General features: G+C 54.7%; 1 protein-coding gene across 3 annotated transcripts in view; it reads left to right on the top strand.

Moving 5' to 3' along the window:
• Positions 1-22,423, top strand: part of SHANK2 (SH3 and multiple ankyrin repeat domains 2) — a 558,458-nt gene that overhangs the window by 104,460 nt on the left and 431,575 nt on the right. For all 3 annotated transcript variants that reach the window (XM_044943817.2, XM_044943819.2, XM_044943818.2), the window contains exons 4-6: positions 2,451-2,654; positions 8,330-8,401; positions 10,365-10,473. In XM_044943817.2, the coding sequence (XP_044799752.2) occupies positions 2,451-2,654; positions 8,330-8,401; positions 10,365-10,473 (385 nt within the window). The remainder of the gene's footprint in view (positions 1-2,450; positions 2,655-8,329; positions 8,402-10,364; positions 10,474-22,423) is intronic.

The raw sequence follows: 22,423 nt of genomic DNA, 5'->3' as shown, positions 1-22,423 counted from the left end.
TCCCAATTCATTCCGTCCCCTTCCCCCGCCTTGGTGTCCGTACTTTTGCTCTCTCCATCTGTGTCTGCATTTCTGCTTTGCAAATAAGATCATCTATGCCGTTTTTCTATGGGCGTCCCTGGTGGCTCTGTGGCAGAGAATCCGCCTGCCAGTGCAGGAGATGCCAGTTTGATCCCTGGGTTGGGAAGATTCCCTGGAGAAGGAAATGGTGACCCACACCAGTATTCTTGCCTGGAGAATCCCATGGACAAAGAAGCCTGGTGGGCTACAGTCCATAGGGTCTCAAAAGGGTCAGACACGACTTGGTGACTGAACAACAACAACATACCATTTTTCTAGATTCCCCTCTGTGCGTTAATGTGCAGTATTATGCGGTGTTCATTGTCTCCACCATCAGCACCATCATTACGTCTTCACCACGAGCACCTCCACCATCACCACCAATATTGTCATGGTCATTATGCCCTACTAGATAGACTCGGGGCTCCTTAAGGAGTAGGAACCCTTATCTTTTGGGAGAGGGACACAGTTCAGCCCACAACAGCACATATTATCTGTTCTGTATGATCCTTACAACAGACCTCCAGGTTATGTAGTTGGGATGGTTTTCATCAGAATCAGGGCAACTGCTGAGCAGGTGAGTTTGCCCAGGATCATGAGGTTAGTGTGTGCAGCTGGGTTGTAAACTCAAGCCTTTCTGACCTCCGAGCTCCTGTTCCTTCTAGCAGTTTCTCAGTGGGGCCCTCCTGGCATTTTTGGAGCAGGACACCCTTTCGTTGTGCAACCAGCCCACACAGTGCACAGAGGCAGCCTCCCCAGCTCTGCCCACTGAGTGGCAGTGGGCACCAGTAATCTCTGGGACCACCTACAAACGCCACACAGACCCCCTGGGGCCTGACTCCCAGCCTGTGCTCCGCTCAGCACCCACCTGGTGGCAGGTTCCTTTCTGCCAGCCACAGGGAGGGACCCTCAGGCCCTCTGGACGCTGGTGTCTAAGGGAACTGGAGTTATCTGTGCAGTTGGAACCAGAGGCCAGCAAGGATTCTCCAAGCAGGAACAGCGGAGGGATGTGCAGCCCCACTTGGTCACAGCTGGGAGAGCTCAGATGGACTGGGAGTTTGCACTCTTCTTCCTCAGCCCGAGGTGGCAGGGGGTGGCTGGCAGTTCCCGAAGTGAGCAACTGGCCCCCGACCTGCCTTGCAGCCCTGAGACAAACTTTGAGCCTTACTCTCCAGCCTTTGCCATTGAAGAGGGACAGATGGCATGCTTATGCCCGTGGGGTCAGGTTTCCTGGCAGTGGGATTCCGGGCTGCCTGCTCCACCAACCTCATTGTTGAGAAGCGGGATCCTCTTACCCTCCCGGGAGGCCTGGCCCAGGCGGAGGGTCAGGGAGGGAGAAGGGCCTTGGGGCCTCCTTGGGCATGTGGGCGCCCCTGCGGAGACCTGGTTCCAGGCTCATGCGCTCATCCTGTCTGAATGCTTTTACACTGACTAAGCAAAGTTCTGAGCCCCTGCCGACGGCGGTGCAGTAGAACACAGCTTTAATTCAGTAAAAACGAGGTTGCAGTCAGAAGTGGATTCGGCCTAGCGCTTGTTTTCCTGGCTCGTGGATGGGTCTCCCAGACGGGACCTGGGAGTGTGACCAAGTCGCGTGTTCGTGTTCCTAGCGGCGCTGTTCTGTTCTTGAGAAGTGTTGTTCACGGTTGGTCTGCGGGAACCGTCTGTACCATTTAACCTTTTCAAAAATTAACTTTCATGGCACCGGATACGATTTCTAAGTCAAACCGTTTTTCATAATTGCCTTCCTTTATGGTTTGGGAGGGGCACTCTCAGGGTTTTTACAGCCCTGAGGTTCAGAGTTGTGTGGGTGGGGCACAGATGCCTGTACCCCGGGCTCGCCCATCAGTGAGGTGAGGAAAGGAGGCTGTCTGTGAGGTGTCCATGGAGAGCCTTCGGCGTAGAAATGCAGCCGCTCTGCGGTTCTCGAGCCGTGGTCCCCAGTGTTTCCTGGGCCAGCTGCAGTAACATCACCTTGAAACTTGCGAGACATGCAGCTTTGTGGTTGGACCCAGACCCGCTGCATCAGACACTCTTCCGGGAGGAGGCAGGGTCATCCTTGTGTGTTTTAATAATCAGGCAAGTTTGATAAGCTCTGTACAGGTGGGAGAACTGCCCAAGGCAGTCTGTGATGTTAAGTGATGACCAGAAAACGCAGCTGGTCCCGGAGATTGGAGCCAACAGTGAGAGCCGGGGCCCCGGAATCAGTGATTCCATCTGAGCTTTTCCCCTTTCGTATTTGCCAAGGAGACCAGAAGGTCATGGTTTTCACCGTAAAGCCAGAGAGTCCAGAGCTCAGAGGAGGCCTCAGGATGGAATGGAGGCCCCTTGGGCATCTCTGGCCACCTTCTCCGGGGGCTTCCTGCTAACCAGGGCTCTTGTCCTCCCTGCAGAAGTGCATTCGATTCGACCCGGATGCAACGGTGTGGGTTGCAAAGCAGCGGGTTCTGTGCTCGCTGAGCCAGAGCCTGAAGGACGTCCTGAACTACGGGCTGTTCCAGCCGGCCAGCAACGGGCGCGATGGCAAGTTCCTGGACGAGGAGCGACTGCTGCGCGAGTACCCGCAGCCCGTGGGCAAGGGCATCCCGTCCCTGGAGGTACTGCTCGCCCGCCCAGAGTCGGCGAGATGGGGAGCGGGGGGCGGGGGGGGCGCCTTCCCAGACTCTGGGTTTATCTCCTCTGCGGAAATCACTCTTAAATCAATAGTTTGCATTTGTGAGCTCGCAGGTGATTCTGTCCTGGTCTGTGGACCAGGTGGCACCCGTGGTAAAGAATCTGCTTGCCAATGCAGGAGACGTAAGAGACGCGGGTTTGATCCCTGGGTGGGGAAGATCCCCTGGACGAGGGCATGGCAACCCACTCCAGTATTCTTGCATGGAGAATCCCATGGACAGAGAAGCCTGGAAGGCTACAGTCCATACAGTTGCAAAGAGTTGGACACGACTGAAGCGACTTGGCAGGCACACGTGCAATGCATAGACACTTGTTTTCTCACTATGGATCGGACGCACCTGTCAGAGGGACGTCCTGCTGCAGGGATGTCTTGCTGTGAGCGAACCCCGGGTCTGACTCAAGCTCATGTCCCCGGGACCTTGGAGTCTGGGGGTGCAGAGTGGAGTTTGCCTCTGCCCCACTGAGTCTCTCCCTGGCATGGGGTGGCCGGCGGCCATCCAGCTGTTGTCAGAAGCAGGAGTCTCGGGAATGACCAGTGGGCTGTTTGAGCCACTGTGGCGGGTCAGGTGCTCCTGGGTGGGTGGGCTGCCTCGTGACATTCAGGGGGTATCCACTGGCAGCCTCACATCCGCAGAAGGCGTTGTCCCCAGACCCTGCCCCTGGGGAGCCCAGGTTTACATACGGAATTCCCACATCGTGTATTTTTAAAAATTATTTAATTTGAAACATTTTTAAAAATTATTTAATTAAAAAAATTTTTTTAAATTATGAAAGTATGGTAACACATTTACAGGAGACTTGGAAAGTACAGAACAAAGTTACATACAGTTCCACAATGTATTACAATTATTTTTTAAGTAGATAAATTAAGATTTTTTTAGTTGGAGTTTTAGTATCAGGCTCTCAAAAATTAACAGAATGAATAGATGGCAAAGTAGAAGGATACAGTAAACCTGAAAAGCACCACGACCAAGTCAACATAATTAAGATTTGTCCGATTTTCACACAGCAGCGGGATACAGATTCTATTCGAGTTTTTTTAAATTGAGTTTTATTGAAGTATTGTTGATTTACGGTGCTGTGTTAATCTCAAGTGTACAGCAAAGCGCATCGGTTGTCCATTTACTTATGCCCACTCTGTTATAGTCTTTTCCCATATAGGCCATTGCAGAGCTCTGAGTAGCATCCCCCTACTGCACGGTAGGACCTTGTTAGTCATCTGTTCTGTACAGAGGTGTGGACACGTCAGCCTCCAGTGGACCCCTCCCCCCACGTGACGTATTAACACAGAGACACAAGTGGGTGGAAACGTGGACGCTTCTACAGGTGCCCCACACATCACCTCATTATCGAGTGATGGTATTTATTTCAGCCTGATCAACCTCGAGAGCTTGGGAGTGGCATCATGGGTGGCATCTGGGCCACCATAGGGGGTTACTCTGAAGTCAGAGATGCCATGGACTGAGGCCGCAGCCAACTTGCACGTTCCCAGGCCTGATGGGGACTTCAAAGCTGAGGTTCTGCGATCCCCAATGTGCCCTGGGCCAGGGAGGAGGTTTCCCACGGAGGAAAAGCTGACAGGCCTCTCAGGAGTCACGTGGGCCCCTGTCCCGGCCTCGGTTTGCTCATCTGTGAAGTGCGGCTCCTTGACCAGCCCCTTGTTGGGGGCCTGCCTGCTCAGTCCCAGCCCTCTCTCGACGCAGGACAGTCAGGGTTCTGGTCTGATGGAGCTTGCCCTCTGTGGGAGGGGACAGGCCAGGAGCAGCAAACACGCAGCTCCTTTAGGGGCTGACAGTCCGTAAAGACAGTAAAACAGGTGGGGACAGGAAGTCCAGAGCCTGCTCTCGATCGGAAAGCATCCTGGAGAAGGCTGGCCCATCCCACCCCCCGGCCCTGAACAAGAGGAGGCCCGGGAGAGCCTGGTGGAACCGGACAGGGCTGTGTCCCGGCTTTCAGAACAGCTGGCAGACGTGTCCTTCTGACGTCCCGCCTGGGGAGCCGGGGCTGTGACCTCAGATAGCCTGGGTCCTGTCCTGGCCGCCGAGGGACGCTCTCTGAGCCGTGAAGGCAGGGGAACGTTCGTGCCACCTTCTCCGTGGCCCTGAGGCTCGAGTGCCTGTCCCACGGCAGCGCCCTGAGCGCACGGCCCGGAGACGGGCGAGCCCAAGCGGCCGTGCTGCCGCTGCCGCCTGTGCCCGTTGCCATGGAAGCATCACTCACATCATTCATCTCCTTGGACCTCCGTCCTGCTGGGCGATCTGCTGTGCGGGGCAGACACGCCAGGGGCAGCGTGGATCTGAGCCTTGGATCACTCTGCAGTAAGGCACGATTGGCTACCTATGACACATGGAGAGAAGGGTGAGAAAAGGACTTGTGTTTCTGAGCCTGGGTCTCTCTGTAGCCACATGTTGCAAACGATTATGACTCTGGAAACGGACATTCTCCTGTCAGTGCTCGCTCACCCTCCTGCCGAGAGGTATTATCGACCCGAGCGTGTTTTTTTAATAACTGGAAGAAGCACCCACTGACTTGAAGTCCTACAGATCCATCAAGTTAGCAAGCTGTTACATTCTCTCCTGTTACTCCCACGGGCTTCCTAGGTGGCCCAGTGGTAAAGAATCTGCCTCCTAATGCAGGAGACATGAGTTCAATCCCTGGGTCAGGAAGATTGTCTGGAGGAGGAAATGGCCACCCTCTCCAGTATTCTTCCCAGGGAAAATCCCATGGACAGAGGAGCCTGGTGGGCTACAGTCTGTGGGGTCGCAAAGAGTCAGACACGACTGAGTGACTGAGCAGAGGCTCTCGCATACAGCCGCGTCCCCAGGGCCATGGATGAAGGTGGGTGGAGAAGACAGGCCATCTCATCTTGGATGAGGATAGGCAATAGGGAGCCTTCACGGCCTTCCTCAGAATGTGGTGTCTCAGTTGACCCTAGAACCAGAGGGGCAGAATACTAAAATGGCCTGCGTCTCCTCCCATGAGGTCAGCTCAAGAGCATGGACGCCGACTGTTCTCGGCAGCACACTGATCCAGGAACTGGGTGCTGCCTGCGTTTCACAGGATTTTCGGATTGCACTGGTTTATTTTGGCACCTAGGAAAAAGAAAAAAAAAAAGAACAGGTTTCAGTCTGTGGCACCGAGGAATGCGGTTAGCTACAGGATTGCTCTTCTGTTTGGAGTCGGGGGGAGGCCACCAGGGGGTCGCTCTGGAAACGTGAATGGAATCAGACATTCAGAGTTAGGTCACCCCCCGCTTTGAGCCCTCATGGCACGTCCATGGTTATTTAAACTCCTCCGAGTGAGGGGGGGAATCAAAGGAAGTGGGGGCAGGAAGGGTAAGACCGTTTGCCCAGCGCTGGTTCTGGGCCAGGAAGCTCACGTTCCCTCCCCGGCAGCCCTGGGAGCTTCGTGTGTGACCCCCGTGTGACTGACAAGGAAGCGGGGGCTCAGGTAAGGCAGGTGCTCAGCCCCATGAGTCAGCTGCTAGTGCAACGGGGCAGGACTGCGTGGCCCAGGCCCCCCGTCCTCTGCCCGCCTTTTGTTTGTGGAAAAACTTTATCCAAAGAATAAATTTAATCAGAGAAGTGAAAACATGCAGAGACGAAGGGAAACACTCAAAGCAGACCAGATAATAAAGGTTGGTCTCTAAGTGAAGTCAAGCACCTTTAGTTCTTCCTCAAGGACCCTAGTGGAGAGGGCGATGGCACCCAACTCCAGTACTCTTGCCTAGAAAATCCCACGGACGGAGGAGCCTGGTGGGCTGCAGTCCATGGGGTCGCTAAGAGTCGGACACGAGTGAAGCTACTTAGCAGCAGCAGCAGCAAGCACCATAGATACTATTCTGAGCCATGTCCTGGGAGCTGTCTTTTAGGGACAGAAACCCCTGCGAGGTGGAAGAAGTTAACTACACGACGACCAGAATGTAGTTGTGACGGGCATCCTTGAACATGTGTGTGCTAAGACTTCAGTCGTGTCTGACTCTTCGTGACCGTCGTCTATAGCCCGCCAGGCTCCTCTGTTGGTGGAATTCTCCAGGCAAGAGTACTGGAGTGGGTTGCTGCGCCCTCCTTCCCGACCCAGGGATCGAGCCCACGTCTCTTGCATCACCTGCACTGGCAGGTGGGTTCTGGTCACTAGCGCTGGGATCAGTGATCCAGAACTGCTCACTGGAAGCCCAGCCGTGACATAAGCTGCCACAGTTCCGGGAACTGGCCTCAAAGAAAGGGGAACTGGCCTCAAAGAAAGGGGAACTGGAACTACAGACGAGCTGTAGCGAAAACAGCCATATGGTGCTGGTCCGACCACCGATGACCAACTCCAAGATGCCTGTCAGAGCTGGCTGTGCCTGCAGCCCCTCCCTCCGCCGGTGAAAGCTCTTGCCCGCCGACTGTTCGGGAGGGGAGTCCGCCTTTGAAGAGGCACCTGGCCCCCACCCCTGGTTGCCAGCATCCAAAATCAGTCAAACTCCCCTTTCCACCAACCTGGCCTCTTGATTGGCTTTGAATGGCGAGCAGCTGGACCCCACTTTTGGTTACCCTGGGACAGTGGTGGGGCTGGAATTGGAGCCATGTTTCGACCTAGAAACCTAGTGATGCCCAAGCTGCCAGCATCTTCCCAAACCCACCCTAGGGCGTCTGGGGCACCTGGGAGGAGGGGGGCGTCAGGCGGGGTTGCTGGGGATTCAGAAGCGCGTGCAGCCCCACGGTGCCCTCCTGGGCACATCATTGCACCTGCCCAGCGTGTGCCCTGTGTTCCTGTCTCCTCCAGGTTAGTGGAGGCACTGACGTGTGAGGGAGCGAGGCTGAGCTCAGGCCCCAGGCGGACGCTGTGCGCAGGCGGCTTCACCAGGCTGGGGCTTCTGTTGCTGTTCAGTCACTCAGTCGTGTCTGACTCTGTGAGCCCATGGACTACAGCACGCCAGGCTTCCCTGTCCTTCACCATCTCCTGGAGCTTGCTCAAAGTCATGTCTGTTGAGTCGGTGATGATGCCATCCAACCATCTCATCCTCTGGTCTTTTCCAATGAGCTGGCTCCTCCCATTAGGTAGCCAAAGGATTGGAGCTTCAGCTTCAGTCCTTCCAGTGAATATGCAGGGTTGATTTCCTTTAGGATGGACTGGTTGGATCTCCTTGCTGTCCAAGGGACTCGCAAGAGTCTTCTCCAGCACCACAATTTGAAGGCATCAATTCTTCGGCCTTCTAATGTGTGTTTAATAAAGGTGGCTGATGCTGGGGACGTGGCTGATGTGAGAAGTAGGTCCCGATTTGGTGCCTCACTGGCAGTAGGGAGACTGGCTCACTGGCAGAGGAGGCAGAGGCGAGCAGGGAACGCCAAGCTCCCGGGTGCTCGTCCCTCTGGTTGCCCGCGTTTCTCCTGGTGGTTCCCAGCAGCGTCTCTGCAGAAGGCACTCGTGCGTTGTTGCAGTCTCTGTGCTTCGAATACAAACGGTTTATTTAACGCCACAGGGTTTGCTCGGGAGCCCCTGCCATGGGTGAGATAGCCATGGAAGAGGCCGGCTGTTGCTCTCTGTGGCCAGCTGTGTGGAATACTTACCTGGTTTTCTTTCCTTTTTTTCCCCCCTGTTTCTTTGTCTGTGTCAGTTTCGCTACAAGAAGCGGTTGTATAGACAGACCAACCTGGACGAGAAGCAGCTGGCCAAGCTGCACACGAAGGTAAGCGAGGAGTGTTTGTGTCAGCTCGTGCTGTCGTTCCTGTGGCGGCGTCTTCCGCGATCAGGGCGGTTCTCGGACAGTGGTTCTTCTTCCCGGCAGATGCTGGGGCTGAAGAGGCCCCTGCGGCCGCCAGAGCCCCGTTAAACAGCACCGACGTCTCCTCCTGTGTGAGGCAGGCTCGGTAGGTACCTGTGCGAAAGGGAAGTAACGTCACTGAGAGAGAGGAGACTGGGACCGTGCCTTCTACTCACCTCCCCCGGTGTTTCTGGAAGGAGGGGTGGCCATTCCCTCTGAGCTGCTGCTGCCCAGACAGGGGACAGCACTGCAGGAGGTACCTGCTGCTGCTGCCCTTGTAGTTAAAGTGCTGTTTACATAAGCTGCTCGGAGGCCAGACCGCTGCGCGAGGGCGGCAGGGGAGAGGGAGCGGGTTAGCAAAGCTCCGTGGGCTGCTGTGCAGACACGGCTGTGCCCTGCCAGGGATGCTGTGCGTGTCCAGGGTGTGCTGGAGCTGGAGCGTGTGGCGGGCACCTCGCCCAGCACAGAGGACGTGGTGTGATGCCCAGGGATGCCCTCCCTGCCCCGCCCCACCCCTCCCCAGGGAGCCCGGAGCATCTCCGGCAGTGCTCAGGGAAGGCCAGCGTCCGGTCGCTGCCTGACGGCTTCTCCGAGCCGGCCCTGACCTGCCCAGGTGAGCTCACCTGGAGCCACAAGCACACAGGGGGCTTCCCCGCCCTACAGGGTCCCCCTTGTTTGTGCTTCGTCCCCCATTCGTATCAGGAAGGTCGTGAGGATTTTCATCGTGTTCGGCGAGTTGTCGCCCGCCTGTTGTGCTATTTTTGTGCTCGAGTTCTCCAGGCGTGGCTGGTGGCCCTTCCGCCTGGCTCTCCACCCCCTCGGCACGTCCACTCTGTGCTTCAGCTGGCAGTTTTCAGGCACAGGACAGTCAGGCTGCTCTTGGATTTTCTCAGCCCAGCCCTGGGATCCGCCCGCACAGGCGTGTTTAGACTCCAAGTGTTGGCACTTTTGGTTTTTAATAACCCTCCACTGTGTAGATGAAAGTGATGAAAGTGTGTTTGTGCCTTTAAAATAATGTCGATTAGCGAAAAGCAGTGAAGGTGTTCCGTGTGACCACGTGTGCCCTCTGCCTTTGGATAGTTGTGAACTTTTATTCCCACATTGTACAGAAAGCATCCAGGTGGAGATCCAGCCTGCGTCCCTGGGCTGAAGGGTCCAGGGGCTTCGGGGTGTTTGGGGAGGAAGGGTGTGGAGTGGAGGCGGAGGACTGGCCAGCCAGAGCCTTAGGTTCATCCAACAGAGCTATCTCGGATTCCATGATTATGATCAAACATCCAGGCTGTCTGCCAGACAGACGGCTGATCGTCATTTCCTGGCAGGTGTGGCTGGGCGGCCCCGTCAGGGCTGAGCCCCAGGTGGTTCTGTCTTTTGAGGAGTGACTGTCTCCTTCACCTTGACTTGCTTGGATTAAGCTGAGTGAGCCGTGCCCTTTTGCTCCCGCACTGAGCCTGCCGCTTTAGAGATTAAGAAGCACAAATGCCAATCCCTGGGCCTCGCTCACCAGGAATGAAGTCGGAAGACCTGGGGTGCGCCCTGGGAAGTGTTGTTTTCAAAGTGGTCCAGGATGCTCAGCCTTCTGAAAGTGAAGAAACGTCCTGTGACTTTAGGCAAGGACAGGAATCAGTGGCGGGGGGGGGGGGGGGGGGTTTGGTTCTAGAACATTCATCCAGGGTGGGCTGATGGCATTTTCCATGTACTGGGCTCTGAGCTTGGCCCTGGGGTTCCAGACACAGAATGACGATACCCGGTGGGCCTGGGGTCTGCAGTGGGGCCCTATTGAGGGGTAGCTCTCTTTCCTGTAGAGGAGGCCAGTGTGTGCCCCACAAGGAGCCTTCCTGTGGTCTGTAGAGACGTTTCTCCCTAAAACCACTTTTACTTTTCTGTCCAGACCAATTTGAAAAAATGCATGGATCACATCCAGCATCGGTCAGTGGAGAAGATCGTCAAAATGCTGGACCGAGGCCTGGATCCGAATTTCCACGACCTGGAGACCGGAGGTAGGGCTGGCTGGAGAGACTTGGGGAGGGCCCCCTGAAGCGTGGGCTCAGGGAGAAGAGGCGATGCTGTCGTTCAGCATCAGCCTTCACACGCAGCATCAGCCTTCACACAGCATCAGCCTTCACACACAGCATCAGCCTTCACACGCAGCATCAGCCTGCACACGCATCAGCCTGCACACGCAGCATCAGCCTTCACATGCAGCATCAGCCTGCACACGCATCAGCCTGCACACGCATCAGCCTGCACACGCAGCATCAGCCTGCACTGGGTCTTAAACACGCTTTCTCCCCGTCTGAGCGCCTGTGTTGTTCCCGGAGTGGCCGGCACTTGGCCAGCACCTGGCAGGTGGAAGGTGCTCAGCGTGGACCTGAGTTGAATGAGTGAATGAATGGATAACACAGAGCTGCTGTCTCCTGCCCTGGAAGACAGGCGTGCACTCACAGGTGTCTAGCTCCCCCCGCTGGAAACCAAGCCTCTGTGCGCAGGGCCTCGGATCACGTGTGGGATAGACCCTGCCCGCCGCCGTCCTCCGGCCTGCTGACCTTGGGGCTGGGCGAGCCTTTCTGTTTTTTACCAGTCCCAAATGGGCACTTTTATTTAATCTTCTCTTTTCTCTTTTGGTTTCCGGCTTTATGGCTGAGCAATTTTCAGTGTGCGGTATAACGATTTGGTTTGTGGATGCACTGGGCAATGATCACCGCAACACGTCTAGTTAATATCCAGCCCCACCCACAGTTCCACTTGTTTTTTCTTACGATGAGAACTTTTAGGAGCTAGTCTCTCATTGGCGTTCAGTTGCTAAGTCACGTCCAGCTCTTTTGCGACCTCATGGACTGTAGCCCTCCAGGCTCCTCTGTCCATGGAATTCTCCAGGCAGGATACTGGAGTGGGTTTCCATTTCCTTCTCCAGGGGATCTTCCCAACCCAGGGATCGAGCCTGCTTCTGCTTCGTTGGCAGGCAGATTCTTTACCACTGAGCCACCAGGGGGAGCCCATCTGCTTTCTTAGCCACTTTTAAATATACACAGAGTATTTTTTTTTCTTAGCCATACAATGCCGTGTGGCATGTGGGATCTTAGTCCCCCAACCAGGGCTTCAGTCTGTGTCCTCTGCATGGGGAATGCAGAGTCCTGACCACTGGACTCTCAGGGGCCTCCTGACAGCGCAGCATGGTTAACTATCATCCCCACACTGCCCACGGCATCCGTGGCACGCACTTATCTTACAGCTGGAGGTCTGGACCCTTTGCTGCCCTCCGCCTGTCCTGCCCTCCCCGCCTCCTGCCCGGGGCAGCTGCCAGCCTGCTCTGTGTTTCTGTGAGCTCTGTTGTTTTGGACTCCACGTGTCAGTGAGATCGTTCAGTGTCTATCTTTCTCCGTCTGACTTCTTTCACCACAGTGTCACACCCTCACAGTCCATCTACATCCTTGCAAATAGTGGGATTTCCTCCTTTTTCATGGCTGAATAATATTCCATCACGGGCCCAGGCAGTTCTTTATGCTGGGGGCTGCCCTGTGCATCATGGGATGTTTATGGCTTCCTTGGCTTTCACCCACTAATGCCAGGAAAGCCCTGACCAGCTGTGGCCACCAAAGATGTCTCCAGACGTTATGCAGTGTCCCTTGGGGGGAGGCACCATCACCCCAGGGAGAGCCCTGTGCCCACGGGACACGTGATCTCAACCAGCGGAAGTGAGGCTGTTGTGAGAGCTGAGAGCAGCTCAGGTGAGGGTCTCCATGGCAACTTAGGGCTCCCCCCCTCCCCCCGGCAGGTGGGTGATGCTGAGCAGAGAGCGTTCGTCTTAGACTCAGCGAGCAGGGCCTCCCTCCCCTCTCCTCCTGGGATGGGGCAGCCCGCCCACCCCATGTCAACATCGCATACACACGTGGCCCTCACAGTTCCTGAACCCACGGCAGGTGTGTTTGTCAGCTGAGGAAGGGAACTTTCTCATCACTGTGGGGGCTCCTCTGACCCCTGATGCTGGGCAGGACCCACCCCTGTGCTCCTCCGGGCGTGGCGGTCCCCGTCCACACACAGGTGGCCGTGCTGTGACCACTGTCAACTCCTGTCCCCTAAATTGAGCTGTGCCGTGTGAGTGCAGGGCTGCTGGTCCATCAGTGACGCAGCATCAATGCCCGAGATGCCAGGGCACAGGACAGCGTGAGTGGGTACTTGGAGGGGTCAGGAGATCGCAGGCCTAGACAGGGGTGAGTGCAGAGGCCTGGCTGAAGGTGAGCAGGTTACCAGCCCAGCGGACGTGGTGAGACGGGGAATCTGGGGGTCTGTGTGCTGGGGCGGAGGGCAACATGAACAAGCCGGGCTCCCGGCCGTCCTGATGGATGATGTGGGCATGAAGCTGAGGGGGGCTCCTGTGGGTGGGGACCCCTGGAGGAGGAAGCAGTGCCATGCCTGCAGGGGGCTGACCTTCCAAGGGCAGGGTTGGTGAGGTGAGGCCCCGGGGCTGGGGAGAAGGGCGTGTCCCAGGCAGTAGGTGGGGGAGTGGCCTCTGTGAAGAGTCTAGATGGGGAGCGGGGGGGGGGCAGGGCTGGGCATTCCGTCCGCAGGGGCAGCAGGGGTGGGCACCAGGGGCTCTGACTCCCTGGGTCTGAGCACTAGGCTGAGGTTGGGGGGCAAGCAGTGAGCACATGCTGGTTCTGGCCCCGTGGTGAGCAGGCTGCTCCTCTGGGCCTGGCCATCTAGGCTGGCGCCCAGCTCGTGGTGGGGTGGTGGGGCTCGGTTCATCACGGTGACATGGTTCCCGGCACTGAGGCTTGAACCACAGACGGGTCCGTGGGTTCTTGAGCGTGAACCTGAGCCTCCGGGGACAGTCACAGACCTGAGCCAGGCCTGGGGTCTGTGGTCCCTGACCTGGCTTCTCTCCTTGGGTGGCCTTTGGCCCCTCTTGACCTGGCTGCATCCACGGCTATTTCTGGATGGTTCTTTGGGCCGAGTACCGCCCCTCCCACTGGCTCCTTACCACCGTGAACCAAGCCCTCCAGCGTCTCAGGATTCCAAGAGTTTGAAGTGACTGTTATTCCAGAGCTGACCCTAACGGAGCTTCTAACAACATGTCAGCCTAGACCCCAGATTGCTTCCAAACCGGGGTCAGTGGACATGCTCTTGGCCTCCCACTGGAGTTTAAAATGCTGCCCTTGGATTTCTCTGGTGGTCCAACAGTTAAGAATGTGCCTGCTGATGCAGGGGACACAGGTTCGATCCCTGGTCTGGGAAGACCCCACATGCTGCGGAGCAGCTAAGCCTGTGCCACAGCTACTGGAGCTTTTATGAGCCTGTGCTCTGCGAAGAGAGAGGCCACTGCGTTGAGAAGCCCACACTCCAGAGCTGGAGAAAGCCCACGCCCAGCAACGGAGACCCAGCCAGAGATAAATAAAGGTTAAAAAAAGCAACCAAACCAAAAAAAAAAATGTCCTTGTGATGATGGATGGAGTCATCGAGAGAGCAGATGGATTGGAGCCTCGGGGACCCAGGAAGGAGGAAGACAGAGGAGGATATTCCCCACTCTCCCCCGAAATTGAAAAAGGCTCGATCCGCCAGCAGCGACCCACGGAGAAGTTGGCACTGGGTCAAATAAACGTTGGGGTTTCCTGAACCAGCCCCGTAATGACGGCCTCTGGACTCACTGAGCTGGAAGAGCCGTTTTCTGAGAAACCCGTTTTCCCCTCAAGTCCATGTAAACTAGCGCCTGGCAGAGCACAGACTTAAGAGCAGGGGCTCCAGCAAAGGCTGAGACTCCCCCGCCTGCAGGTGGGGAGCAGGGGCAGGACCCCATCTCCTGGGCAGACGGTCCTGTTCCAGGACGTTCCAGGGTCTCACCCAGTAATTAACAGTAATCAGAGGATTTGGGGTGGGTGGTTTCTGGGGGGAGTCTGGGTAGATAAATTATAACTTTTTATTTATTTTCACTTTCAACGTTAAAAGCAGAATTATTGAACAGCTCTCACGTGGAGACTGCCAAAGGGTACCTTTCTACATCAGTTGTACTTCTGGTAGCTACTAGTCTCTGTACAGCAGAACTTCCCCTTCCCCCTGAAAGTGAGAGTGTCAGTCGCTCAGTCATGTCCCACTCTCTGCGGCCCCCCATGGACTGTAGCCCGCCAGGCTCCTCTGTCCGTGGGATTCGCCAGGCAAGAATACTGGAGTGGGTTGCCATTCCCTTCTCCAAGACATCTCCTCAACCCAGGGATCAAACCCGGGTCTCGTACATTGCAGGCAGATTCTTTACTGTCCGAGCCACCTTGGAGTTGATTTTTTAGAGCAGTTTTAGGTTTACAGAATACTGAACGGAAGGAACAGGGGTTCCGTGTAACCGCCCACCTCCCAGGCTCCTGCACGGCTAGCGCCTGACATCAGCGTGGCCAGCAACACCCTGCTGAGTCAATGCCGATGCACTGGTGTTAACTCACATCCACTTTCACATCAGGCTTCCCTCGCTGTTGTACATTCCGTGGGTGTAGGCAAGCGTGTAAGGACACGTATTCACCATCAAGCAAGTTTAGCTTTACTGCCCGAAAAACCCTCTGTGCTCTGCCTGTCCCTCCCTCCCTCTAACCCCTGGCAACCACAGTTCTTCTTACTGAATCCACAGTTTGGCTTTTTCCAGAATGTCATGTAGTTGGAATCACCGAGTGTGTGGCCTTTTCAGATTGGCGTGTTTCACTTAGTCATAGGCACTTACATCTCATCCGTGTCTTTTCGTGGTTTGATAGCTCATTTTTTTATTATAGTCGATCTACAATGTTGTGCCAAACTCTGCTCTCCAGCAAAGTGACTCAGTTTTGCACATATAGACATTTCTTTTTTTATATTCTTTTCCATTATGGCTTATCCCAAGATATGGAACGCAGCAACAGCTCCCTGTGCTGTACAGCGGGACCCTGCTCTCCTGTCCTATGTGATGGTCTGCCTCTGCCAGTCCCAGGCTCCCAGCCCTTCCCTCCCTCGTCTGTGCCTTTTTAGGTCCAAAGAACATTCCACTGGCTGGTACTCCACAGCTTTTATCCGTCCACCTACGGAAGAGCACCTCGGTGGCTTCCAGGTGTTAGTGATGAAAGTTGCTGTGAACATCCGTGCAGGCTCCGTGTGGACAGATCTGACAGTGATCAAACACAGTGGGTTTTTTTTTTTTTTTAAGTCAGTGGTCTAGGGCCATTTTTTAAAAATTACTTCTTTATTTAATTTCGGCTGTGCTGGGTCTTCGTTGCTGCGCGTGGACTTTCCCCAGTTGCCGTGAGCGGGGGCTGCTCTCCCGTTAGGGTGTGTGGGCTTCCCGTTGCAGTGGCTTGTCTCCTTGTGGAGGACGGGCTCCAGAGCGTGGGCTTTAAGTAGAGTCTCCAAGCTCCTGGGGCGAGTCATCCACTGCAGCCCGGGGGAGGCAGAGCCGCTCCCCCGCTTCCCCGCGCTTTATTCCAGATGCTGCGCGGTCGTCCTCCGCAGCTCTGATGATCCCAGGGTGAGCCTGTGTCCTGGCGGCTCCTAGCTGAGATCTATGACTTCCTCAAAAGCCAGCCGCCAAGAAGCAGAGTCAGACTGAGAACCAGACTTCACTCCCGGAGCAGAGAGCTGGAAGCGGCTTCCTTCCCAAGCGCAGGAAGCGCAGAGAGGCTCGCAACACGAGTGCTGCATCCCTGCATGTGGGATGCGTGTCCTGGGGGCGCTCCCGGGCTGAGCGCGGGGCCCCACGCGGGCCAAAACGGCACTTCTGGACTAAGGGACGCACCAGAGATAATTAAATCCTGGAGGAGCGGCCTGTCTATTAAAACAAAGCAGCCTGGGTTATTCTGACCGTCTGGTCCCCGTTCAGATGGAAATTTGATTAGGTAACAGTGAGAGTAGCCTAAAGAAATAGACTCGTCCAGTGGGGTCTTGGCTCATCTCCTGCTTTGGTGGGAACCTCTGGGACGAGACGGATGGTGTTTCGAGCCCTGAAAAGGAAGCGAAACTAACAACTGGAGCAAAACTTGGGGCTTTTATTTTGTGCTGTCTTCCCAAACTGGAAAGTTAGCCCAGGCACAGCAAAGACAGGGCCGTAATAAAGCTAGAAACGCCTCTCAGCCCTGGAAGAATCTTGATGAGAAGTAGAAGTTGAATATGCGTTGATCGGGCTGGTTTTGCAGAGCCCCCGCGGTGAGTCCCGGCCTCGTTTCTGCGCTCCAGTGATGCCATTAGCTTCCATGCGGTGGTAGCTCATCATCTGGGCCAAGACGTGCCCGGCGCTGCCGCGCGCCCCTGCCCAGCTCCCGCACGGCCCATTAGAAGGGGCCTCGGGCGGTGGGTCCTGACTTAACGATCGTGGCCCTCCGGTGTGTATGCTGCTGTCTCGTCCTTGCCCCTGAATGAGTCCGGCGAAAATTCCCCAGAAGTAACAGCACCGTGAGGACGCGGTCCTGGGGCCTCGTAAACGTCGGTCCGCAGAGGGTCCGAGATGCGCCAAGTAGCGCTGCCGATGGAGGCCGCGTGAGGGCCACCGAGCCGTGGCCCCGGAGACATCGGGCGCGTGTGGCTGGTCACGTGCGGTTCCTGGTTCAGAGAGACCTGCGTTTGGGTGAGCAACGGCACATGCGATCCTTGCCGACGTTTTCTCGTTTGTCACCCGCCGGGTTTCAGAAAGGACCATAGGTGGCCTCACGAAGTGAGACCTGTATGTCGCTCATCTTTCCTTGGTCGTTACTGAATGTCCTCTTTCCGTTTCCGGATCCCTCGTGACAGCCAGTCCTCCTGTCTCTGTAAGCCCCCTTGCTTATGACGCTTTGCAGGGCTTTCCTTGTTTTCGATGACCTTGGCCACCTGGAGGAGAACCGGTCAGATGTTTTGTGCATGTCCCTCTGTTGAGGTCTGTCTGACGTTTGGGTCATGATTACACGGGGGCACGCAGGTTTGGGAGGAAGGTTGCAGAGGTGGACCCCTTCTCATCACATCGTATCGAGGCACGGTCATCACTGGGTTGTGGACCTTGCTCCCCTGGCTGAGCTGTGCATTCAGGCTTCTCCGCTGTGGTTCCTCTTTTTCCTCCTTTATCGACTGTCTTCTGGAGAATTACTGAGCCCCGCCCACACTCACAGATGAGGAGTTCTGCTCCGCCTCTTCCTGGGCAGAGTGAACTCCATAAACTACTTGGAATTCTTCAGCAGATGAAATTTGTCTCCTCTCTCCCATTCATTTATTTTTACTCATTTATTTTTACCAGTGTGGACGCATGGATATGCAATTTAAGTCTGAGTTATAATATAATACCACTCGGGCTTCCCCGGTGGTGCGTGTGCTAAAGAACTCGCCTGCCAGTGCAGGAGACATAAGAGATGTGGGTTTGATCCCTGGGTCGGGAAGGGCCCCTGGAGGAGGGCATGGCAACCCACTCCAGTGTTCTTGCCTGGACAACCCTATGGAATGAGGAGCCTGGTCCATGGGGTTGCAAAGAGTCAGACATGCCGGAAGCGGCTTAGCACGCACACACGCACAATGCTACTTTATATATTTTGTTGTTCAGATGGCTCCAGCCTTGACCGCTGGGGGCTCTTGCATTTGGCTCCAATGTCCACGTGGATTCTTCTTCTCTTTCTCCTCCTCCCTCCTGCCCCTGCCCCCCTCCTCTTCCTTCTCCTTCTTCCTCTTCTTCTCACACCACTTTCTTGCTTCTGGGCACCGGAAGGTGTTCCAGGCTCATCCTGGGTGTTTCCTGCTCTAGTCATGCAATCTGCTGTTCCTTCAGCAGTCCTGGGAGGGTGGTCTTAGAGACCAAGATCTGGGCGCTGGGTGTGCTCATCACTTCTGGGGAGTCATGGCTTGTGTGCTTTCTCAGAGGAAGGAGCAAGGAGATACGTGTGTGCGCACTTGTGCGTGAATAGATACAGGCCAGTTTCCATGTGTACCCATCTGAATCTAGAGTAAACCAACCATGAATTCATACTGATGTCCCCAGTCCTCATCGGTCACCATAAGGATCATTCCAGTCCCCACCCCTTGCTTTTCTGTAACAGCCCATGCAGATGGTGAGAAACCTGGCTCTGTTCTCAGCCGTCTGTGTGTTTAACTGCTCTTTTCCAGAGTAGAGATATAGTGGTTCCCGGGTTGTTGACCTGCACCCACAGTGGGAGACAGCTTCATCCACTAGAGATCAGTACTTGTGTGATTTCTTCTGCCTTTGCTCACTCCCGCAGTCACCTGAGGTCAGCAGTTTATTCCCCCGTCTCCTCCAGTGAGGTTGTTTTTACATTTTTAATACAATTAGACTCTTTTGTCACAGTCTGCATTCCATCCTGGGATCCCACATCTCCTAAATGAACTCTTAAGCTTTATTTTAAAAATTTGCATACCTTGAGCATCCCTCTTTGTCGAGTTTATGGTTTTGACAGATGTTTGAATCTCGTATTCACCATTACAGAATCATACAGAATGGTTTTGCAACTTAAAAAAAAAAAAAATCCCCTGTGCTTTTTGTCAGTTCAGTCCTGCCTCTCTTTAGAACCCCTGGCAACCACTGATTGGTTTAGCATCCTCATAGTTTTGAGTTTTCCAGAATGTCTTGTAATTGGAATCATGCAGCACGTAGCTTTTTCAGACTGGCTCCTTTTGCTTAGCAACGCACACATATAAGATTGCGCTGTATCTTTTTAGGACTTGATACACTTATCTTTTTAGTCACTAAATAATAATTCGCTGTACAGATTTTCCAGTTCTGTTTATCCTGTCCACCTCCCGAAGGACATTTTGGTTGCTTCCGGTGTTTGGTGGTTAGCAGGAGTTCAGAGCAGAGGGCCTCAGCCTCAGCTGCAGGTTGAGAGCCACTTGGGGACGTTGTAGCACCTAATTCTTGGGTCATGCACCACAGCGGTTACATCAGTGTCTGAGGTGGGAACCCACGAAGTCGCTGTGTAGCTGAGTCTGGGAAGCCGTATCCTCCAGCAGAGCGTGCCCTTGGCCCACCAGCGTCACTCCTAGAGCTGCGGTTTCTCAGCCCTTCAGTCCCATCGCACCATTTCTGGGAGCGGAGCCAGTACCCTTTGCATTAACGAGCCTTCTGAGTGATGCGCATGCCTCATCACTGAGAACCGTTGCTCTAGGTGATGAGCAAGGGCTCCCTGCCACGTTTCCGCTCGCTGGTCCTGGGGAGTTTTGAGGAGTCGCTGAGGTCCCTGGATTTGTCACAGAAATGTGGACATGTTCCCCTGTGATGTTGTGACCTTGGGGCCGTGTCTGAATTTTGCTGATGTGGAGGAGAGATACGGGCAGAAGGGCAAGGCCAGGAGTGTTGCCCCCAACTCTCTGCTTTTTTGACTGTATGAGTTTCTGAGGTCTCCCTTTCCAAGGAGACACCTGCATTGTGGGGACTTCTAGAACATTCTAGGCTACTTCTCCCCGGGTTTGGCAGCCACAGTCTCAGATGGGAAGGTCTCCTGGGTCACTGTCTGCAGTTCTGAATTTGGGTGGCAAGATTTCAGCGTGTCTTAGAAGGGATGTGTTGTGTTTTAGAGATGCGAGTTTTAACCAAATGCATTGTTTTAGGAAACTGAGGTTGTATGAACGTGAGCGAAGGCAGAAGCCCTGAGTCCACTGGAATACTTTCCCTCTTGCGAGTGTTTCGGGGACTCAATTTCCAGGTTAAACTGGCACCGTGATACTTACCTGTCCTGTCATTGTGGATCCTTTGCTCACTCAGGTGGAGCATATTCAAAGCCATGGCTTCCTGTGACCCTTCGTGTGGGCGGAGCTTTGCAAAACAGATGGGGAACCCACGGCCTGTAGGGGTCAAGGTTTCTGTCAAAGTCATAGCTGAGCCCAGGCTGGAACTCAGTGGTTCCACCCCAAGGTCAGGCTTTGCTGGCCTGTCTTGTTCTGCACGAGGCAAATGGGCCATGGAATGAGGTGGGCGTGATTTCTCAATTAGGAGTAACTCACTAATGGGTTTTATATTCAGTGATGGGTTAATTATTTACAAAGGTAGATTGAGTGCATGGTTTATGTTCCCTCAGTCTACCCTGAGACCAAATATTAGTCCTCTGTTGTTCTGTTCAGCTCATTCTTAGCTGTGCACGTGTGTGGCATCTCTGTCTGTATACCATCGGCCGGCACTTTGCTTTACCCACCCCTCCCTCCCACTCTCAGATGTACCCACCTACCCGTCCACCCACCTCCCTGCCTGTCTGTGTAGCCATCTGTCCTGTGGGAGTTCGAGGAGACGCACCTGGTCCTCCCCCCTGGGGCAGCTGCTGTCCCCCCCAGGGCGGATCACTTACTAGGTCTGGGAATGTTCGTTTCACTTGTCTGTGTCCTGGGACACCATGACTGTCTCTCACTGAGAAAAGAAACAAAGTCTCCTGGGCTTTGTGCCTGTCCAGGGGGCGGGGGGACATGGAATAAGCATTGGCTTCATGGGTCATTTTAGAAATTACTTTTATGATTATATAACAATAAAGGCGTTGCATAGGTTTTAAAAAATACTGAAAAAAAAAAAAAACACTGTTGTTCAGTTGCTCAGTCATGTCCATCTCTTTGCCAGGCTTCCCTGTCCTTCAGCATGCCAGGCTTGCAGCATGCCAGGCTTCCCTGTCCTTCACCATCTCCTGGAGTTTACTCAAAGTCATGTCCATTGAGTTGGTGATGCCATCTAACCATTGCATCCTCTGTTGCCCCCTTCTCCTCCTGCCTTCAATCTTTCCCAGCATCAGGGTCTTTTCCACTGAGCTGGCTCTTCCCATCAGGTGGCCAAAGTATTGGAGCTTCAGCTTCAACATCAGTCCCTCCAGTGAATATTCAGGGTTGATTTCCTTTAGCATTGACTGATTTGATCTCCTTGCAGTCCAAGGGACTCACAAGAGTCTTCTCCAACACCACAGTTTGAAAGCATCAGTTCTTTGGTGCTCAGCCTTCATTATGGTCCAACTCTCACATCCATACCTGACTACTGGAAAAACCATAGCTTTGACTAGACGGACCTTTGTTGGCAAAGTGATGTCTCTGCTTTTAATATGCTGTCTATGTTTGTCAAACAATAATAAAGAAAATAAAACCCATTTCTAGCCAAATCCCCTGGAGAAACTCTGACTGTGGGCCAAGCACTGCCCTAGCATCAGATGTGGCCTCTGATCCTCCCAGAGCCCCACGAGGTGCTGGTCCTACTTTTATTCCCGTCATATGGGTGTAGGAGGGCTTCCCAGGTGGCTCACTGGTAAAGAATCTGCCTGCCAACCAGGAGATGCAGGTTTGAGGATCCCTGGGTTAGGAAGATCCCCTGGAGGAGGAAATGGCAACCCATTCCAGTATTCTGGCCTGGGAAATCCCATTGACAAAGGACCCTGGCAGGCTACAGTCCTTGGGATGGCCAAGAGTCAGACATGACTTGGTGACTAAACAGCAGTAACATAGGTGTGGAAACTGAGGCCCGGAAGGTTTGGGACACACGCTGGAGGCTGCCCAGGCTTTTGGGGAGCAGAGCTGGGCAGCGCTGCCCCTGTGGGAAGTTCTCACCAGGCTCCCATCCTTCTGAGGTCCTGGCTGTGCCCCCTGAACCGGGGGTGGCGCACACTCCCAGCTGCAGGGGTTGTCAGATATCCCGTGCCTGCACAGCGTCCTGCCACCTGCCTTCCACCCGCCGGGCCTCACCCCACCTCCAGACGGACCAGAAGGCCTGTAGTTGGTGTCCTCCTCCTGGGCTTGTAGGCGTCTCCCATGCTCACGGCTGAGAACCTGCCTTTCAAAGCACGTCCCGGTCATTCCTGGAGCCAGAATCCCATCAGGCAGTTTGTAGGTTTAGAGGGGATGCTGTCTTCAAAGTCACCTCCAAAGATGAGAGAGACTGTTCCCCTGTGAGGTTGTATTCATGGAGGTTCTGGTGCATTTTTTAAAACTTAGAAAATTTCAAAACGCCAAAGCAGAAATATTTTAAACTAGGGTGCCAGTTGATTGCCGTTCCCAAGCGTGCTGGAGGCGGGA

Source organism: Bubalus bubalis, chromosome 5, assembly GCF_019923935.1.
Source record: "Bubalus bubalis isolate 160015118507 breed Murrah chromosome 5, NDDB_SH_1, whole genome shotgun sequence".
NCBI classification, from domain to species: domain Eukaryota; kingdom Metazoa; phylum Chordata; class Mammalia; order Artiodactyla; family Bovidae; genus Bubalus; species Bubalus bubalis.
The sequence above is the reverse complement of the archived record's forward strand: the minus strand, read 5'-3'. Positions and strand labels throughout refer to the sequence as shown.